Consider the following 22,824-nt stretch of genomic DNA (forward strand, 5'->3'; position numbering starts at 1 on the left):
TTTTATAGGATTGTAACAAATTTTCAATGACAGCTCTAAGGGTGTGATTAGTGCAAAGTTAAATTATTTCCTGCATCTTCAGTAATTGCTCTGTCCAGTACCTATTCCCAGAAAAAGCAAACGGAGGAAGGAATACCGAGATTCCAGTCTATCACAGGGAAATTGAATGTGCCACGTTTTTATTTTTCCTGATTAGAGTGAGCGAGCTGATATAACCAAAAATCTGATGTTTTGTCGTGTACATTTTGATTGAAAAATCAAATAGTTCCATTCTTAACATGCTCAGTACTGATTAGTTGCACTAATTACACAAGTTAAAGTTAACTGAATGCTAACTGTATGTACTTTATTACAATTCATACCATTGTTGATGCTTTGCACTTCCCAAATTATAAGCTTAACTACTTAGCAAAATGTGAAATCTGGGCTCAAATCAGCAGAACAATTCACTTTCCGCTAACACTTAGGGGTCAGGAGTGTGTGTGTGAACTGGCAGGGAGCGGTAGTCAGCAGGGGTTTAGGAGGCTTTACTGTTAGGGAAAGCAGCAGGTCATCAGTCAGTCTCTAATGGTGTGTGTCTAACGCAGCAGATGGGCCCGGTGTAACACGAGAACGCCACTGGCTCTCTCCCGCATCAACACTTCCATGGCTGACCTGAGATCTGTTTAGTGCAATGACTAGGAGGACCACAGATGTTGAAAACATTTATGCAGTTTAGATGAAGTTGGGGTCAGGGTTTATGCATGGTAATAAAGCACCATGTGATATATTTGGTGTGCATTGTTGTGTATTGTTAATTGTACAGTACCAGCTTCAAATAAGACTGATATGTTAATGCTACGATCGAATATTTATGATTTGCTGCCAATACAATAAATCTTTATGCATTTGTTTTATACAAATCTGTCTTAAAGTGTAATTAGAAATGAGACCTCTGGGTATTCCACTAGTCGAGAATTGTCACTTTTTTATTTTATAATACAAACTAGAGATCCAAAAAATGAAGGTGACAACAAGAAATGATTGCTAGTGTGAAAACATTGAGTAAATGTACGACTTAATATGATTTAATAAAACTGACCATGAACTGTCCAGAAACACTGATGTCAGCGTTCACACATGTGAATGTTTGTTCTCAGCATCTCAAACAAACCAAGTGAGTTAAGCCTAAAAGGGTTCTTTTTGACTCTGTTCTCCAAAGATGGAAGTGTGTATTGTGTCATGTGTTGAATGGATTGTCAGCTGTTATCACAGAATCAAAACTGTGCTGAAATGGAAAGGGTTTCCCATGAATACTGTTGGAGTTGACTCACCTCTTCTAGTCCAAACCAGATTAGATTTTGCAGTCAAGTCTTTTCTACTCACATTGTAAATGTATTTTCCACTCAGCGACATTCCAGTTTAAGAAAAGCACTGTATGGAAACTTCTGGAATCTCTCCTTTACCTTTAATTGTTTTCCCTTTTTTCTTACATTATGTATTTATGGGACCATCAACAATTTCTGGGAAAGAGATATATGTCACAAGCCCCTGATGCATTGAGCTTTCACAGCGTGTATCTGTTTCCACAATCAGTCGTTCATGAACTCACCCCTCACACCCCCCTCGTCTGTTCCCAATCTCGGGAAAGTGTCCCAGAAAAATGAACACGTCTGTCAGCAGGCTCTGGATCACTGAATGATGTCACTCCACAGCCGGCAGTTGAACGAGGAGGGGTGAAAGAACATCTGCTTTTCTCTGGGCCTTATTCATTGACACAATTGTGGCCCTGTTATCGGCAGTCAGGGACTCTGAAATGTCTTGCAATAAACATGGGAAGTAAGTTGTTGTAAACTGCAGTGCATGAAGTACTGCTAAGAAAGCAAGATACATTTTGAGAAAACTATAGACTATTGTGTGATAGTCTTAAGCACCAGATGTTTATTTATTTATTTATTTTTCTGGTTTTGGCTTTCAGGTATTATAAAAACACAAGCAAATATGGATACATTCCTCCAGAAGACAAGCCAATATTCCCAGAACTTTATATGAAGAGTTCTTGAAATAACCAAATGAAAGGCAAATCATTGTTGTACCAAATACTGACCAACTTACTGCTGTTTGATGCTTTTTTTATTGTAGTATTTTCTTGCAAGAAACATTTGACTTTATTTATTATTTTTAAAGGGCATCTTTGATATTTCCAATTTTCGCACAGTACTATACTATATATGTTAAAAGCCCATTACACCTGATACAGTCAGTGTGTTAATTAAATATCTACTACTTCTGTACGGCAAGCTCAAAGGTGCAGTTTATGATTTTTAAGTAGACCTATAATTATCATATATCATAAGTTTAACGTTAACTTATATGACAGCTATATTTCAGTTTGCAATGACGTTGTGAACAATATTTAACTTGTTTCCTTTACTTTCACACCTAGGGGCAATTTATAGTTCTCCAGGTCATTCAAATAAACAAGGAAACAGAGATCTTGGAGCTTAAGACAACCAAAAATACCAAATTACAAAACATTGTGACATAATGATAATAATTTTAAAAATGTTTAAATTTAAACTTGTGGTTAGTGATGGCTCAGTGGTCAGCTACTCAGCTGAGCTAGGTTCAGTTTTCAGCCAATGACCTAAGCCCAGGCGTTAGATGAAGGGCATCCTTAAGTCCAGTCTGAAGTCTGGATAAAAATGGGAGGCTTGCATTATCAAGGGCATCTAGCATAAAACCTGTGCCAAACTGGATATATCTAAACCTAAGGTACAATGTTGAGGCATGCTTGTTTATAAGTATCTGTATTTGCCTGATGTGGCATTTGTGTCTTGCCATGTTGGTCAGCTGTATGCAGAAACCATCTCATACTATACTGTAAATATGTGTCTTTCGAAAGAAAATCAGATACTACGGTCCTGGAGTATCCAGTATATTTGCTTTTATATTGGGCAGCAATGCATGTTTATGTGGGTGTGGACATTATGGGTAAATGTCCACAAATGCATGCATGCACATGAATGATTCTCTGAGCCGGCGTGGCCGATTATGAACTGATTATGCAAGAGTGTAGGGTGAGGTTGTGGGTTCTGCTCTCTCTTTGCTCTAACATGTTGGACGGAGGAGGCTTTTGTTGTTCGCGCACTCCTGCTCCACTGACATCAATGGGCTCCATTGATACTCACAGAGGGACACTGTGTTCCTGATCACTGCAGTCCTCCCACTGTCTCCCGCATCTTTTGCTTGGCCAATTTTGAAAAACTCCCCCAAGTTTACTTCGGAGCTGACGTCATGGCGTGTGCACTGAATCTGAGGTCACTACTGTAGAGATGTTTGCATCCAAATTTGCCTTCAGATGTAAATTTGAGCACATGAGCTCATTAATAAAACGGAGAGGCTCATGTGACCAAACTGTAACCTCAGCATGCCCTTCTAAAATGCAAAATAAATTACATGAATAAATTCACAACTGTACATGAGAAAATCCATTCATTATAATAGAAGTGTCAAGACTTGCTACATATATCTCTGCAATAAAAACCACAGCTCATCACAAGATATTTTGTGCAAAACCTAATAATATACTGGAGGATCACATGATACATCGCTACATCAAATCCCTTTTAGTCTATTGTACCATGCCCTTTATAGATGCTGCATTAGGTCAGCTGTTTGGGAAATGAATGTGAACAAACCGAACAAGGCAGTTGTCTCTATATATAAGCTGGTAAAGTGCAATACAGTTGCTATGTAGATATTTACAATATATCTCAACCTTAAAATAAACATCCTTCAAAATAAACTAATGTATGATTAATGTACTGTACAAATTCATAAATCAAATTCTGTAAATCAAAAATGTATTATAGATAGCAAAATTTACCAATTGGATTTATCTCTAATGAAGACTCCATGACTTCAAAATAATTATTAAATAAGAATGGATTGCCTTATATACATATAATAGAACATAGTTTGCAATATACTTAAACAACAGCAGTTCAGAATTTTAACCGTTCAGTGAAAATGACCTTAAGCCACTAAAAGGAGTGAACCCAAATTTAAAAAAAGGAAAGATATTCTAAAAAAATAAATTTAAACTAAAAAGAAGAACCAAAGTTGGTGCAGCAGATGTTAACTTAAGTTACAGATCAAAGGAAAGGAAAACGTTTAGCTACAGAGAGAGAGAGAGAGAGAGAGAGAGAATAAAAAAAACTGAATATACACTCCTGGGAAAATCCCAGGTCTGCTTGTGTCAGTCAGGCTTGTAAAGAAAATCTAATGGTCATTCACTGACAGCTCGTCATGTCTGAGCCATCATCATAAAGGACAGCCAAAACAAACTGTCAAAACCTGCTAGACTAAAATTGAAGAGTTAAATTTTGTGCCAGATCCTCTGATCTTGGAGGAGGTACAGAATTCTAAAACTTCATTATTATACATTACAAAAGACTCAACAAAGCAGATCAATAAGTCGATGAAGTACATCCAGCATAATTGCATGTTTGACGTCAGAGGGTGCACAGACACACACAGCGAGCATTATCTTGTGGAAAATTCATTTGTTTGCCATTCAGTCTCTTTACACAGCTATGGGCCACATGTGAAAGGTCAAGGTCATCATAGTTTCTCATACAAGGATATTCCTAATATAATAAATAAAAGGGGAGAGAGCAAGATATCTTGTTTCACCAGCCTCTCTCTTGCCAAAAGTTAATAGTTATCCATATTACTAATCGACTTACTCATAGAACAGTACAACCCATACAGGCAAGAACAAGATGTGAACAGATCTCCACACCTCATCATACGCTACATTGTGCCAAATTATCATTGCCAGCAGTAGAGTCACTGCAGTTTACTCCTGCCTAAACAGCACTAATTGAACTTCACCTTTATGTTACGAAATAGTTGGTATTATTACCTTGCCCAACTTTCATTTCTCGTCATTGTATGATGTTAAAAGAAAGCACTTCCTTTTGAGATGGCACAGCAAATTCTTATATATTTTAGCTATTTTCTTTCATTCTCCCTTTCTTTTTTTCCATATTCTACAGATACACATTATATTTATACTAGATAATCAATAGATATTAATGATTATACTAGATATTACCAAATTAGAAATGATATTGTGAACATATTATAACTCATGGTTGGCAAAATTACACTAAAATGTATAATGATATATAGTATGTACTACACATGCACAAAAACTTAAACTGCAATAATAAAAAAAGAATAAAGCAAATTAATAAAGCAATAGATAAATACAATGTAATAACTACTCTTCAGTGGATTATTTAGTAAATAAAAATAATTGTCACCCTTTGGCATGTGATAGCTTACCCTAGTTGTTCTCCAAAAACTACACTGATAATTGGTGTTTTATTAATCAATTAATCAATCAATCTCTTTTTATTATGTCACCACAGCCACTAAATTACGTTATAATGTTTCCCCCCTGTCTAAGAAATACAATTTAGTATACAAGGTCATAGCAGCTTTCCTTGCTATAGCTAACACTGAGCCCAGTCATTAGTATAAAGTATGCTAAATTAAAAGACCCTAAATAGAAATACAATAACAACAGCCATGACTTTTTGCAAATTAACAGGTAAAAAAGAATCAGCTAACAAATGATTAAGTGTTCACTTCCTTCCTGGTCATTCAGTTAGGCATTAAGCTATTGTGGGTGATACCATGATTCCATGAATGGGGAGTATTTGTGTTCCACTCATGTTACATTCACAAATATGTATGTAAAGATAAAACACATTTTAATTGATAACGTGTCCACCATAACAATGTGCATGTTTCAGATAAATACCTTATTCAGCGTCCACCAAAAGTAGAGCCTAGTTCTTTTGTTTGTTTTCTGGGTTTAAAATCAATATAAGACAATAGATTTAAATATTTCATCTAAATAAAATATATATACTCAGCAAAAAAAGAAACATCCTCTGACTTTCAACTGTTTTTACTTTCAGTAAACTTAATGTTTAAATATTTGTATGAACACTAAAAGAGTCAACACCATAAGACATAAACTAAAAATGTTTCACAATGTGTCCCTGAATGAAGGGAGGCTCAAAATCAAAAGTACCAGTCAGTATCTGGTGTGGCCACCAGCTGCTTGAAGTACTGCAGTGCATCTCCTCCTCATGGACTGCCTATTGCGAACAGTCTGAGCACTGATGGAGGGATTGTGTGTTCCTGGTGTGACTCGGGCAGTATATAGTTATAATAACCAATTTCCTAAATAATTTTAAGTTAACAAAAATAAGGGAAACTAACAAGTGTTTCTTTTTGCCTGTGTGAGTCCTGTAAGAATAATTGTTTTAACAATTCATAGCTCTGTACGTCTACTCTTGATTTAAGTTCTGCATTTCAACTGTGAAGATTTCATTAGTTTTCAAGAATGAAATAACATGAAGACCATATTACTCATAAGCCAGTATAATGGACTGGTATATCCTCAAAGTAAGAAAAGGTCAGGTAAAAAAAAAAAAAAAAAAAAAAGCAAGAACTGGTAATGACAGAAACATTGTGAGAGTTGTAAAGAAAACCCCCAAGCAAAAAACTTCAGCAGGAGAAATAAAAAGGTAGATTTTAAACTGGCTAAGTCAATCACTATCTTTCTTGATTGATCTTCTCATTAAGAGAGAGACTTCTCTCTCTCTCAACTTCCATTTTGGTAGATTCCAGAGTTGGTTTCTCCAGTTGGTTTTCCCGCTTCTCCAGCTCTAGTAATTAACTTTACCTGTGTTGCATTAACTCGGTTCTCACTTACTTCTCCTCCTTTATCAAATTGTCTATTCGTTGTACTTGAGCTTTCCATCCTTCTGCCTGTCTTTTGTTGACCCTAGGGATGGAGTAAGGCTGGAGTTGGTGCATCAAGAGCCACCATAAACACACGTCTTTAGGAAATGTACTACAACTGTTGCTTCCCTAGTATTAGGCCACTCATAAACAAGTGACAGAAATGAAAAGTCCCCTTTTTAGATTAAATTCAATTTTGCATTCCATTTGGAAATCAGTGTCCAAGTGTCCAGTATCAACACATTCATCTACCAGGAGATTTTAGAGCACATCATGCTTCCATCTCTTAAAGAGTTTAGATTTCCTTTTTCAGCAGCACCTGCCCACAGTCAACTGGTTTGTTGACCATGATATCACTATGCTTGAATGGCCAGTAAACTCACCTGGCCTGAACCCCATGGAGAATCTATTTACTGTCAAGAATAAGGCTGCCTTCAGAATCAGCCTTGTTGCAATAATGCCTCAGCAGTGCCACAGGCTAATCGCCTCCATGCTATGCCGCATTGACGCAGTAATTCATGCTAAAGGAGCCACAACCAAGTAACGTGTGCATACATTGACATATACAGGTATTTTAAAATATTTGTATTATAAATTCTTTTTTGATTGATCTTAGGAAATATTTTGTTTGTGAGATACTGGAGATTTTGATTTTTATGAACTATAAGCTGTAATCATGACATCGCACAAATGTAAAACTCTCAAAATTAGCATATTATTATCATAGTTTTTTGTTATAGAAATACCTGAAAACGACCATAAAAACTTTGTATTTGTGATATGTCTTTGCCTATGTGATTAATTTTTATTAATTTATTTTTGCTCAGTTATGTTTCTATAGTTGTTTGTATTAGCAATAGTCATATTGCCTATTTTGTGCCATAAAAAGAATCTATAGTGCACAATCCTGAGCCCCATATTTGTTTGTTAAAAAACATTGGGAAAGCCCAATGTTCTTCTATTGTAAATGATTGTATGACCCAAAGAAACTTCTGCTTACCTCTCTCTCTCACTCTGCACTTCTTATCCCTCTGTGAGGTTTTGCCTGACCTATGTGACCCAACCTAATCATTGTTTTCCAAAAAAAAAAAAAAAAAAGAGAGAGATGAGGATAATCTGACAAAAGAGATCAACCCACAGCTTTAGCTTAGTTGCAAAGAGAATGACTATAACACAAAAGAAAGAGAAAATATGCTTAAGGGCCTCTCTGTGGGTCTTTTCTCATGTCCATCAGGAAGCTAGGAAGTGATTCACTGACTCACCTAATTCATCCTCAGAATAAAAAAACAAAACAAAGTAAATTCAGACTGATAGTACAATATATTAAAAAAAAAACATGAAAGTTAATGTGAAATGAGAATGAATAGCTTCTGTAACCTCAAACACAATGCAGCTTTACCGGTGCATTTGAATCTTTGTTTTCGTAGATAAGTTGAAGACTTGGCCCACCGTCAAAGAACAAGGGCGCAACAAACGGCAGATGGGAGCTATGGATTTACATTGGCCAGTCCTACAACTGCAGAACAAGTGGACAAGAGAATTATTTTCTAAGTACTTCTCTGGAAATGACTAGCAGCATTCAGCGGCTCAAGCTAAACTGTGGGAGGATTATGGAAAGGGGGAGTTTAGGACAAAAGCTTAGATGAAAAAGCATACTTCATTTATAGAATGGAGCTATAGCACACGACTGAATCACACAATGCTTTAAAGAAAAACGTCACAGCAACCTATATTTACTAAGTAACTTTCTAGAACACACAGTTCTATGCATATAGATGAGACGGCATTTACTTAGTTAAATATTATTTAGGTCAAAAGTCAAATGAAAGACATTTTAAACAAAAAATACAGTAACAAAAAAAATGCCTTCAGGAGACGTGACAAATTAAGTACAAGAGGGAAAAAAATATTATCAGTGAAATTGTGAATTTATATAATAAATAATAATGAGTGAAGGCTCACTACATAGAAGTCCAAAGCTTTATTAAATACTCTGAATCATTTTATGGACCTTAATTTTCACAGCTGGTTGCTAAATTCTGACTAAATACTACACATGTGCAACATATCCCCAAAGGCTCCTTATGAAAACATCACTTTTACCCTGTATAGCTTTCCTTTCAAATAAGAGGCCAAAATAACTGCCACTTTAAATGTAAACAGACTCTCCAGTCTTTCCTTAACTACCCCCTATTCCTTTTAAATAAGGTCCCAATGGCGTAAAACAGACATCAGGTCTGGACTGCGTCTCTAACCACAGACACACCGACGGAGAGGGAGCATCCTGTCTGAAGGGGGAGTGTAGGGTTTGTCCTTGTGAGGTTCAGCAAAGAGGTCAGAGGTCAGTAGCTCTGTCCTCAAGTTTCAAAAGCGTTTAAATGGGGCAGCGCAGTGGGGTCAGTTAGCGCTGACCCCTACCATGGCATGCCACTTCTTAACCTGACAGTTCACACAGCTACCTACTGCCTTTCCGTCTTATAATGGGCTGTAAGTGGAAACGATTAGCTTGCTCATTTTGTGAGATCTCAGACCTCATCATAGAGTCCTGCAGTGCAGATTTTGTACGTGCACACACACAAAAGCAAAAAGCATGATTTCGTTTAACACTAGTAGGAAGAGCTTATAGCCCTTTCATCAATCAGTCAGCATATTTCACCTGCACATTTGACCTGCATAAGCAAACAAGGAAATTTACCACAGTGCACTGCACAAGCAGTGAGGAACTATAGAAGAAATGGCTGTTAAAAAGCCAGGGATTTGTTAGTTTAGGAATCAAAGAGGAGAGGAGAAAAAAGGACATTGTTGAAGTTTCGCATGGTGGATAATTCCCAATAGTTGAGCGATGAAGCAACTTTGAGGCCAGATGAAGGGTAAATTAGGCTAAAGGTAAAAGTAAAATGGAAGGAAATAGACAAATTCAGACTTGCTTCACGCAAGACCATTTTTGAATCAGTTATAGTTTATTAAATAAAGCATAGTTTATTAAGCGGAAGCATGCTATTAGACACATTTGGGTAGAATCCCACAGCTTGAGGTCCTGCTGTATTGGCCAGATGCATATCTGTGTATTATTTTATAAACAAAAAAAAAAACATTCCCTGGACTTTTTCCAAATTTTGAACTGCCCACTTTTGGTGTGTCTGTACCCACTGTTTCTTCAGATTCCTGTTCTGTTCTGCTAACAAGAGTTTAACTCATTGTGGTCTTCTGCTGTTGTAGCCCACCTGCCTCAAGGTTTGACATGGTGTGCATAGTGTAATGCGTTCCTCTGGGTATTTGAGTTCCTGTTATCTTCCTGTCTGCTCAACCCAGTCTGGCCATTCTCCTCCGACCTCTTTTATCAACAAAACATTTCTACACATTGAACTACTACACACTGGGCGTATTTTTTGTTTGTTTGCTTTTAGCACTATTTTGTGTAAAGGCTAGAGACTGTTGGGACTAAAAATTTTAAGAGAGTAGTAATTTTTGCCTGACATGTTAGAAATCTGCAACTACTGTATGGACAAAGTCACTGATGTGTGCACCATTTTTTATTTCTTATTTTTGGCCTAGATGTTACACCAGGTGGCCTTCCTGACTATACCAGATCATTGTTAGACAGACTTTGGGACAACACTATGTTGCATATTGTCAGGGTATGGGACATGGGCTGGGCAACAAACCCAGACCAACCTTATGTTAGACAAAGTGCCTATCCACTGAGCCACCAATGCCTGTTTTCTTAGAAATGAAAACATTAATGCAGCACACTGTATGTTCAAAAATGTAAAGTAGAATTTTATATATACATATGCATACAGTGTTTTGTGTGTCCAGGTAGCATCAGTGTCACCTTGCCTGGGTTAGCATCAAGAACAGGATCTATTCTCGGAGCATGCACAGACTTTATCCGCTGTAAGATCCATGGCTGATATGGATCAGACTGGGATTACTTCATACTCTTAACCATAGTGAAACTTACTCACTGTGGATAATCTCACCAGGCTGCTGTGGTCATAAAGACTACAATACTAATACAAAAACATCTTTTCAACACAATTACTGTCTGACTTTATAATGCATCATTTGTAGAAGAGTTTTGATTTGAGAATGATTTATATTCCCCCCATCCTCAGCAATATAGAGATATGAATCTAAACTCGGATTTCAATAAAGCTGCAGTTTCAAAAGCTCTATACAAATAAAACAGAATTAAATGGAATTAAAATATGATTATACAAAGAATACTAAAACAACTACTAAATCAATTTCTTGGTTCATGATGTCTTTTTTTGGTTTATAGTTTTTAAAAAGATTTGCCTGTTAAAAATGAATCAATTCTCTGATGTGGAATATCAAAGCCATTTCTGCTTTTTCTGTGCAGATTCATACATGTGTCGATGTACATCATCTTTTTAAGCTTTCTGTGACTGTCTATCTGATTTCCAAACATTGGAGAATGCTTTGATGGCATCAGATCTTGGCAGGAGTTGAGGCTCTATCTTCCATCATGTGTGAGATAAAAGACTGCTCCTTTTTGGCTGTCGCACAATGAAGGCAGAAACTCCAATAGTTCTACCGGAGGGTTAGAGAGAAAGAACGAAGTGAGAAAAGAGATAGAACATTATACAGAAAAAGCTAGAAGAAAGAGGATTAAGTGTAAAAGCACTCAATGTGATAGAATGATTATTTTAAGACTATTAATGCCTAGCTTTCCATCCTTAAAATCAACTCAATTGGAAAAAAATAACTTGGATTGATATTTAGGAGGCCAGGGTCTACCAGAATACTGTATACTAAGTGTAAAGTCTGACTTTGACATACACACATAAAAATAAAGATTAAGACTAAAAGAGAGATGAAAGTAAAGATCAACTGTAAAAATCAAGCACTTATAAGAGATATCTGCGCAGACATGCAGTATATATACTGTACAGTGTGCAATCTGTGAGAGGCATTAAAGGGCCCACATGTCTCGTCAACATCCCACATTTTGACATCATATCTGGAATGCCTCCTGACCATATGCATAATGTACATCTTGGAGTTGTTCAGCAAATGACAAGCATGTGGCTGGATAGTGAACACTATGAAAAACCGTACTATATTGGTAAGACTCTTGAGAATTAAACCACCTTGCAATATCACAAGAGTGCCCCGCTCTTTTCAGCAAAGGAAGTTTTGGAAAGCCAGTGAATGGCAGAACTGGTAACTTTTTTTATAGCATGTTTGTGCTAAAGGGAATACTACCCCATGCATTTTACCAGCACTGGTTAATCCTTGTCACCTTCATGTTCTTGCTATGTAAAGATACTGTCACATGAAAAGGGTTAAAAAGATGTGAAAAACTAGTTGTTGAGTTTGTCAAACAGTTTGAAACAATCTATGGAAAGGAAAATGTATCATTTAACATACATTTATGTCTTCATTTGCCAGACTCTGAGAAATTGGGCACCTTTGTGGGCACATTCAGGATATATTTTTGAGTCTTTTTATGGGGAGATACTGAAGGATGGGGCAAAACAGTTTGAAAGAGTAGCAGATCAAGTTGTGACCCTTGGCTTACACTTTAGGCGAAAACTTACTAATGAAGAGATACTGGCTATAAGAGAGACACTTTCAGTCACCACGGATACAGTTGTGAAAATGTTCAGTAGAATTTTGGTCAAAGGAGAACTGTATTACTCAGAGCAGTTCACTCGAGTAATGAAAAGGAACAGCTTCACTGTTTTGTTGGATAATGGACACATAATCACTGTGTATTATTACATTGTGGTGGAGAGACTTGATAACTCAAAATGTTTTGCTGTTGGAAGACAGTATGACAAATCACATAGTTCAGTGCGAAATTTGGAAAATGTAGTTGGCTTAAAAAGAGTGTTACAGGGCAGGAAACAGGTTTTTGATGAAATTCAAAAGGAAATGTATGTTAGTTGATCTGCCACATTATGTCAACCTTTATGCATGTATTCCACCACGTTCCAGTGTGAAGAACTGAAATGCCATGTTGAGGATGAAAAGTCATGTGGAGAAATAAAATGCTGAGATAAAATGTCATGTGGGTAAATAAAAGTGGACTTTATGCTGCTGTTAATGATGATTTAATTTATAATACTCTGTCACTTCATTTTATAATATATGAATCAATACATGGCCATATATGGTCTATCCATATGGCTATATAATGTAAAATATAATTAATGTCATGCAAAATATGATTTGGAGCTTGGACCTTGCTTATCTCATTAAAAAAAAATTGTTTCAACATGCAGTAATGTAATACAGTTTTGTTTTCACAGCAATTAATTTTTAAATATATGAATCAATATATAGCAATAGGTTATCCATCCATATATTGAAAATATATGGGGAAGTTTCTCATATATTGAAATATATTTCCTAATGTATTGCAATATAAATTCTAGTCTATAGCAATATACATTTGTTTCGTAAGGGACATACTGTACATACTGTACTGCACATACTGTGACACACCGTCCCCTCATGAAAACAATGAAGCAGTCTGCATTTTCATGAAGGCTGCGGCATGCACATGGCTTACATGTCATCCACAAGCTGCTGAGCATTTACATAAAAGAAAAGCTTTTATGTCCTTTTTTCCTTTGAACAATATGGACACAAACACTGAAACAGTTTGCTAACTTCTTTCACTCAGTGCAAAGCCTTAACAAAGCATATTCAACAGAGATTTAACAGTAAGGTTGAATACAAACTAGTCATAGGCTAGCTTGCAATACTGTTCTGTAATAAAAACAGTACAATAAGACAGACTGTAGGTCAAAGGCTGTGTTATTGTCCCTTGGGGATGAGAGGAGTGGGGGACGCCAGCTGTCCCTTGGACAGTCATGTTTATCTCTGCAAAACTAACGGCGGGAAACCACTGTACCCTCAAGACTGTGATCGTGTTATGGAACCAAATCCAGACATGCAGTGTGTTTAAGAGGCAAGCCACATTGGGCACTGTATCCTTAGAAACCAGATTTGTCTCAGGAGTAGTGATTCATGCATGTGACCCAGCTACTGCTGGTCCTAATCCTACTAACAATGCAAGACACATCACATTCACGTCATGCCTACGAAAATGCAAATGAATCCTAAAATCCATACACAAGCCCCACTCTGCAAGAGCAACGTGACATTGAAAAACTTGATTAAACTTAAACTTAAACTCTTTTCTATTAAATCCAGGTTGATGGTGATATAATTACTGGAAGGCAAAACAATCTTTCTAGTCAAGGCTCTTAATACTGCATATTGTCCTATTTAGAAAGTTTCTTAAGAAAAAAAGGGGGTTTTAAAGCTCTGGAAAGTTAGCGCTAAGTATGGATTACTTATACAAAGTTTGTATCATGTCATCCATTATATGCCGGATATGAAAGGATCTTAACTACCAGGGGCAGTTAATGTATAAATTATGACATCTTCCCACAGTATATTAATACCATCGTTATACAGTACATCAATCAAACTCTTTCTCTTTCTCGCAAGAAACATACTACATGAACATGCTATAAAGCTATCCAATTAGCAGCTAGTCGGGTGTCCTGAACTTCCAAGTTATTCACAGCCTCGTCTTCTTTTGACTTCCCTGGCTTTTTTCTATATTATGCACATTATTTTTAGAACACTACTACTGTATGCTATGAAGCGGGGATGTGTTCTCCCTCGTAGGTATTACTGTCCCATATTTAGCCAGTCAGTTGCTGTTCTTGTTTAAAAATCAGGTCAGTTTTCTCTCGAGTGTTAATTCCCAGCATTTAGCTAAACGCTTTGCATTCTTGTGTATAGAATCTGGTTTAACCTGCATTAAATAGTTTCTAGACACTATCTAGGGGCCGGACCGTTTATAAATTTGTCCCACTTCGTAGCTTCTTAGCTCTGTGCAGAGTTGCTTAGCTTATTCTTCTTGCGTCCTCATAGGTTTCCTCTAGGTTCTCTGGTTTCCTTCCACCTTACAATAATATGCCATTATTTATACCAATAGTAATATTGGGAAATTGGTCAGTGCCCCATTTAGTATATTTTCCCCATCTAGTGTTTCTTCATCTAATCTTCAACTGTTCATGCTCAGTGGGACAGTGCTAAATGGAGCTTCGGATTCTTGTGCTTGGCTGACTGGAGTGGAATCAGTGGTGATGCGCTGCTATTGTAGCCAATCTACCTCCAGGTTTGACGTTTTTTTGTGAGCTCTGACCTGCTTTTACTATAATTATTAACTGAAGCTCTGCATGATTCAGCCATATGATGGGCTGTTTGCATAAATTGCCTGACTCCTAATAAACAAAACAATGAGTGTATGGTAACCAAGTCACCTAAGATATAACCTGGACCAACTCATCATTCATTCTTACTCTATACCACTTATCCTGTAGAGGGTCATGGGGGGCCTGGAGCCAATTTCAGGAGACTTCAGGCATGAGGCAGGATACTCCCACACGCAATTTGGGAATGCCAACCTGTATGTGTATGGTTGAGGACTATGGGAGGAAACCTGTCCAGCACTGGGAAAACATGCAAACTCCATGCTATGGACCCAAGGAGGGAATCAAACCGTTAAGGCTGGAGGTGCAAGGTGACAGTGCCTCCAACTGAACAAATTCACTCAAATGTGCATGCATTGAACATAAAAATTAAGCAACCAAACACAGTAGCTTATACTGTATTTGATCTTTATGAGTGATTTAATAATACAGTAGATTAACTATATTATATACTTCATTTACGCTACTGCACCAGTAATTAAAATGAAAAAATGTCTGAACATTGCTTTGTGATATGTTTGACAATGGTTTCTCGACACGCTTCAAAATTTTATCAATTTCTGCCTGTTAAAGTCTGACTAGATTTTTTTTTCTCGTTTGTGCTAACTAAGCAGAAAATGCTTCAGCCTTGCTCATGAAAGCATTCATTAAGATTTTGCTGCATCTTTGTTTGGCCTTTAAGAAATACATACCATAATGTTTTAAACTATGGTCCTCTGCAATTGGCTTTTCGAGCAGACAAAACAAAGCCCTGAAATTGCTGGTGCAGACATAATCACAAAGGAAGTGCTAGCCACGTAGTGCCTCCAAATTAACGCTCAGCTTCACAGTCTTGAGACAGACAATGCAGGGGCTGGTTAGGGCCATTCATTTGTCAAATAACAAACTTGTATAGGAATGTAAAAGACCACATTAGTAATTTTTATATTAACAATTGACTTTGTTTTATTATACAGTTATTAACCAAATGTGCGCAGAAAGTTAAAAAAAAAAAAAAAAAGGTAATTTTTAATTTTACTTCAAAGAAGCAAGTTTATTTGGCATAATAATCCATAACTGAGATGTGTACCATAGTGGATGGTCATACAGTAACAAAGATAATTACATACAGTTATAAAAATGTATAACTCTACATGAATGTACCCGGATAAAGATATGGCACCAACATGTATGCTGTACACACTAAGCGCAGTAAATGTCATTTAATGTTTGATCAACCTTTGTTGTACAGTTTTATAGTTATAGTTAATTTCCAAAGGTCTTCAAATGTCTGAAAGAGGAATAAAAAGGCTTCTGAATAATGAGAAGCAAATACGTCCCACTTATCGGCTAACCAACACAATTACATGGAGAAAATGCAACCTGGGAACTGCTTATTCAGGCCTGTCACACGTCACATTAACACGGCGTGAATTAATGCCTATTGTACCACAATAACAAATGTTAAAGCCAGCGTGTTAACCAATAAAACACCCAAGAACACTACACTACATACGACCATAAAACCGAGGTGATGGAACCACCACACACAGGGTCACACACTGTGCTAGTCAAATGAATCGTCTCCAATGATTTAGTGAACAATAAGTATAAAATGCAATAAAACTCGATAAATCTCCTTTGACATCGGAACGAGACTGAAAGCTTTAGTTCGCCATAAATATGCTCCCATCATTACTGAATGCTATACTCAAATACACTGATGAGGTGACTAAAATTTAACATATTCTTTACACTCAATAACTTAACACCCAGAAGTCTTAAATGGGTGGCCATCAACAGTAACAGCTGTCAAAATCAAAGGTGACATCATGGTGTATGTACTCAAAGATGGGCACTAAATAAGATTGGAAGCATTTCATACTGAATAAAAGAGTAAAGAAACAAACAAACATGTCAACAGCTTCAAGATCCAGTGTTGAGCAAATAACTGCGGTTGTAAAATAAAAACTAAATTTATAACATTTGCTTAACATTTCACATACATAAATATAATCTTGCACACACTATATGCTCTACATTACAATTCAAAAGTTTGAAATCACCACAGACACAACTATACATCGATTCATATATGGCGTCAGCCCTATGGATAAATCATTTATGAAAAATTGACCACAGTCATAATAAAAATTCATATGAAGAATAATGAATGTATAATATGGCCATGTGGAAATCCTGACATTTAGACAGCAAATCATATTAAGGAAAGGAGATACGACATCAGGGTGTCTCTATTGTAATAAAACTTATTGTAATACCCTTTCCTGAGAATATTTGATGCATTATGGTGATTTTATAATATTGTCCTATTTTGTAATTTCTCCAGGCAACCACCTGGATTACACATTTTTTAGTTTCGTAGTTTGTTGAATATTTTTGCTAAATAGTTTTTAAAAAACATTTTAAGGATGTTACAATTTTTTTTTTTATTGTTATGTCTAGAAGTATTTCATTATGACACATTCTTGCCATGTTGCCTAGCCATGATAGCCAGTAATTATGAATCATTATTTAATTACTATTTTCAATCAAACTAATGTAACGTAATTAACATCTGATCTACATTATTTAGATTTACATGAAACATGTATTTTAGCACATACAATTATCAACGAAGAATAAAGTGTAATTGATTCCAAGTGATTCCAAACTTTTCAATAGTAGTGTCTGACAAAAAGTGAAGTGTACGCTTTTTCTTGTTTCTCTTTTAAGAGATCGACACTCTTCAGCTTCCAGTTAACTTATTCTTGGATCTGGCCAGAGAGCTCAGAGTTCGGAGTTGCTGAGATAGCTGTAACTATTAAAGCAGCTTATAGCTGAGACTTGATAGCCACGGCCAATACGAGTCATACTTCAGCCCACACTTCAGTGAAAATATCTCACTGACACACACACACACACACTCACTCACTCACACAAACACACTCCTGATCAAGCCATTTGCTTGAGGCACTGAATGAGTCAAGGTTTTTTGTCACTTTGTCCATGTGCGTCGATGACTCAAAACTTGGCTCGTGTTATTGGATGCATACATATTTCTTCCACCAGGCCTTAGAGAGCATCTTCATCTTATCAGCTGTGCTAAGAACCTTGCGTTCCCGCCTGACACGTCTCTCAGACTGCCGCAGACCGGCAGAGATGGCGGCATCAAACACCTCTTTTAAGTTTTTCTGTGTCAGAGCTGAGCATTCGACATATGTAACAGCGCCAATCTTGTCAGCAAGGGCGCGGGCGTCCTGCTCAGGTACGGGCCGTTCACGCCGCCTCGCTAGCTCGATCAGCACCTTCACATCCTCACGCAGGTCACATTGTGTCCCCACCAGCAGGACGGGGGTGAGTGGACACCGCCGCCGGATCTCGGGCACCCATTTTTCACCCACGTTCTGAAAGGAAGCGGGACTAACCACACTGAAGCAGAGGAGCAGCACATCTGTGCGTGAGTAGCAGAAGTGCCTGAGTTTATCAAACTCATCCTAAGAGAAAGACAGAAAAGTCAGAAAATAAGTGAAAGTTACAATGAAAATCTAGTATCTACTGTACTATTTATGACAATATACTTCAATGACAAAATGCTTTTTGCAAAGACAAATCAAGGCATGCAATGTCAATGTGCCAGGAAAAAATAGGGTGGGGCATGCAAAGTTGGGGACATTTCTGCTTTGCTTATTTACCCGAGTTTCTTGATGGAGGTAAGTATAAAATGTTGCTCATTTTTTATTTTGTTGTAAACTTTTATACCTTTCTTCGTACAACTCCTAATGCGCTCTATTGACATAGTTTCAGAAAGACAGTAGCAACCTCAGGACTCAGAGACAATCCTAAAATCCATGTCTTAAATCTCTTGCATCACCAGCACGTTTTATAACTTACACATTCAATTAACTCAAACGTCTCAAGTTGGCCAATGCTGAAACCTCCCACAAGTATTGCAGAACACACTGTTCGAGCAGCAATCTTTTAAAACTCTGCCAAGACGTGCAGCTCTGGCACACCCTACACCTTCCTTTATACTGTGCCAATCAAGTAAATTAACACTATAGGTCCACAAAGCTTTAAAGAACAGGGCCTCTTAAAACCTTAAGAATGCCGACTTAGCCTGGCTCTGACAAAACAGCTTAACCCTTCCCTTCCCATGCTGAAACACTGCCATAATATAAATCATCGAGCACAAACTGGTTTTGGTGACCTTAATGTCTTACCTGAAACAACATACTGTTTATGGTATTCTAATAAATGAGGACACTTTGTCTTTTAAGACACCAGTAATGGCGTCTCAGAATTTCTGGATCAAACTTTTCCTTTCACTTTGAGTATGACACCTGAGAACAGGCAAGATCTCTTATTTACCAACTGTATTTGCTAAAGTCTGCCTTCCCTTACTGTATTAGAAGATCTACTAGTTGTGTATGGAAAGGGCGGAGCCGTTTATTGGTTAACCCATACTGTACACATAAAAGATTTATAGCTGTTTGCAGAGTGCGATAATTTTAGAACCTGTGCAAATTAACAGAAGCAGTTCAGTGGAAAAACTGCGAATGTAAAAAGCTTTTCAAATATCCATAAAGAGCACATACCATATTGAAGGTTGACCCATTTCCAATAACTTGTTATAAACATTTTTTCATAATTGCCACAGCTCAGAAACAAACAGCGATAAAAGCACAAACCTGGCAAAAGGAACTGAGCCTGGAGGCAACCTGGTGGTTGAACATTCTGTCTCCTAAGCCTGAGAGAGGGAGCAAGACAGCTAAAAAAAATTCTTTCACCTCTCTGTGGTTGCCACACAATACAGCGTCCTCTCTAATCTGTTTTAATTACCTGGGTCTTGCCCTGCATCACTTCTCACTCATTTCAAATCCCCTCCACATTCCAGAGCTACAAAATAAAGCTTATTCCATGTGAAAAAATTCAAAGCTTGCACCATCAGGTACTAAAAAGAGTTTTCTACATTAAAACAAATGCAAATATGTACTCAAACTACTAATACTTTTTGTTCTAATATGTAAACTATACAATTTAAGGGTATACCATTCACAGGAACTAACCTAGTGATAACAGTGTGTACTTTACATTCTCTGTGAGAATTTTCTCCAAGAATGTGAATATTACTATCAGGTTTAGGAGAAAAGTACACTTCCTGTCTAAGTTTCACTTGCAGGCAGTGTACTTGTGCAACCTTCTCGTTGTGGCCTTGACTGCCCTGAAGAATCTGTAGTTAAACACTGCACTTCCTTCATGAACAGCCTCTGCCCCAGACAGGGAGGGTGCACAGGCATTCAGGTGCTGTCTGGAGGCCTCACTGAAAACAACTCTCCTGTCTGAGATGTCTGATGAGACTGTATGTAACACACATAAATGTGTTTGCATTTAAAGGGCAAGAGGGGCCGTCGTTACCTGTCCAGCAGTGTCGCAAAGTTGCAGTCTCAGTGGCTGTCCATCAACTTGTACTACAGCTGCAATAAAAATGACAGAGAGAAAGGGAAAAAGAGGTGAGGCAAATTTGCATCGCATGGCCACTCGCACTCTCAGATTTGCATGCATTTATTCACCTGACCCAGTACACCAGTGTACTTAAACACTCCAGACTAAAATATTAACAAACACATCTGACAAATGATTCCACGTAAAGGTAAACTATAAATATAATACAGTCTGATTCATTTGTTGGTGTCACAAGTCCTGACTAAACACAATAAAAAAAATTAAAAAAACATACAAAGAGTAGGCAGTCTGCAATAGCACAGGCAAAGAAATGTTCAAGCTGATAAACTCTGCCTGCACACACAGACACAATGACACTTTTCCTACGGATACAAAGTAAAACCCGCCGGCTTACTCAGTTGGCAGGCTGCATTGTGTAATTGTGCTCAAATCCCCGTCATCTGATCTGCCCCTGATTGTGGCCTTTCGCCTCTGAAGTGCCACCTGTGCTATTGCGTAAGTGACGAAGTTTCGAGATGTCAGATCTGGTTAAAATGCTGGACTATTACATCACTCTCCACACCAAGGGGCCCTTTTTCAGGGCTTCTTTTATTTTTGCAACCAATCAAATATTAAGCACATTAGATCAACAAGCTTTTTATTTTGAACTTTCTATTAAAAGAAGCCAAACCAATTCAGTTTTTTAAAGAATCCATTAATAAATAAATTAAATCATACCACACTCTTCACAGTTTAATGTAAATTGGAAAATGCAGTGACTTTGAAATTGAGATTATGACTGGTTTTAAAAAAGCTTTAAATCAGATAATCAACTGTCTTTTTATAATAGTAATATCATCTACTGTTAGTGGTTTTAATGATATATACAAAATAAATCCATCTATACCATCACAAGTACAATACTCCACTTGCGTAGATAGATAGATAGATAGATAGATAGATAGATAGATAGAGACAGATAGAGACACATCCATTGGTCATAGGAAATATTTGAGTTGCACACTAGATAGCTAAACAAACAAGCAAATGGAGAGACAGAAAAGGTAGACATGGATAGATAGAGCGAGACAGACAGACAAATAGATAGATAGATAGATAGATAGATAGATAGATAGATAGATAGATAGATAGATGTAGGCACTTCATTTAGGATAAAGGCTGATTATTGAACTTAATCACACTTTGTGCATTCCACAACTCAGCCAGAGGTTTAGCCAGACTTTACTGACTCACTTCCATAATGAGAGCAACAGGATAAGTCTGAAAGCGTAAAAACAATGTCCTTAACAGAAGGTGAGGTCATATATTATACTTGACGTTTATTAAACTTCTCAATAACACCTGCTTTATGGTCTTCCTGATCTCAGAAGGCTGTGTGTTTCCTTACCGGAGAAGTTGTCGAAGGCTGTAGGGACGTATCTGGTGGGGTATCCGTTGGTCGTGTAGGACACCACCAGGCTGGTTTTGCCCACAGCTCCATCACCGAGCAGCACACACTTCAGCAGCCGCTCCTGAGAGCCCGAAGTCCGGCTGCAGTTCGGTTTATGCGGCGGAACCGGAGGAGCCATTAAAGGATTATATTCCATCTGCGGTTCAAAAGGCTTTGCACACAAAAGTCTAATGAAATTACGGACGAATGAAGCTTCAAAAATAATTCTCAGTGTTGCCGAATAATCATGATTCCTCCAGCAGTGGCGCTGTGTCTGCTCTTCACTTCACATAACGCGTTATAAGCATCCATACAGTGAACTAACTCCACGCGCGCCGCAACGGAGCTTTAAGCTATTGCCTAATTTGAATATCCCCACCCCCGACTCTCTCCTCCTATTACAAGCTTGGGATCAACGTTTAATTAGACTATCTCCTCCCATCTTTTTACATCACAACTTTTAAAAAAGAAGCGCGTGCGATGGTCGCATATAAAATACACCTTAGTATGTCTGAAGTCAAACAAAAGGATTCACTTACAGTGAACTGCAGAGGTTTTAGGTTTCTTTATGTCCACGTAACACATGCTAAACCGCTGTTTCACTCACATCCGACGGATTAGAAATCTAGCCTGTTAAATGTGTAGGGGGCAGCAGTAGTGTACTGGATAGCACTTTGGCCTCGCCAAACCAGGGTCGAAGGTTCAATTCCCATCTCAGGTGTGTGTGTGTGTGTGTAGTTTGCATTTTCTCCCGGTGCGTGGTGGGTTTTCTCTAAATACTCTGTTTTTTTCCAATAGTCCAAAAACGTGCAAAATAGGTTAGTTGGTGTTCCTAACAGCCAGTAGTATGTGAATGAGTGTGTGCATGTGTGGGGTCCA

The 22,824-nt window shown here is 37.5% G+C and overlaps 1 protein-coding gene across 1 annotated transcript; it reads right to left on the reverse strand.

The window, feature by feature from the left end:
* Window positions 1-16,076: 16,076 nt before the first annotated feature.
* rhoub (ras homolog family member Ub) lies at window positions 16,077-22,253 on the reverse strand. The gene is made up of 3 exons (XM_053507478.1): window positions 21,904-22,253; window positions 20,469-20,527; window positions 16,077-18,547 (listed from the first exon to the last, which is right to left on the reverse strand). Exons 1-3 carry the CDS (start codon window positions 22,100-22,102, stop codon window positions 18,092-18,094), a joined length of 714 nt encoding a protein of 237 aa, XP_053363453.1. The 5' UTR covers window positions 22,103-22,253; the 3' UTR covers window positions 16,077-18,091.
* Window positions 22,254-22,824: the final 571 nt, after the last annotated feature.

The sequence above is a fragment of the Clarias gariepinus genome, chromosome 11 (assembly GCF_024256425.1).
Source record: "Clarias gariepinus isolate MV-2021 ecotype Netherlands chromosome 11, CGAR_prim_01v2, whole genome shotgun sequence".
In the NCBI taxonomy this organism is placed as follows: Eukaryota; Metazoa; Chordata; class Actinopteri; order Siluriformes; family Clariidae; genus Clarias; species Clarias gariepinus.

Bases quoted from the DNA above. Each gene is read 5' to 3' on its own strand.
- rhoub (XM_053507478.1), bottom strand. From the start codon at position 22,102: ATGGAATATAATCCTTTAATGGCTCCTCCGGTTCCGCCGCATAAACCG. The intron at 20,528-21,903 runs GTAAGGAAACAC...TTTTTATTGCAG, and splicing joins AGCCTTCGACAACTTCTCCG to CTGTAGTACAAGTTGATGGA. The intron at 18,548-20,468 runs GTAACGACGGCC...TCTTTCTCTTAG, and splicing joins TTTGCGACACTGCTGGACAG to GATGAGTTTGATAAACTCAG.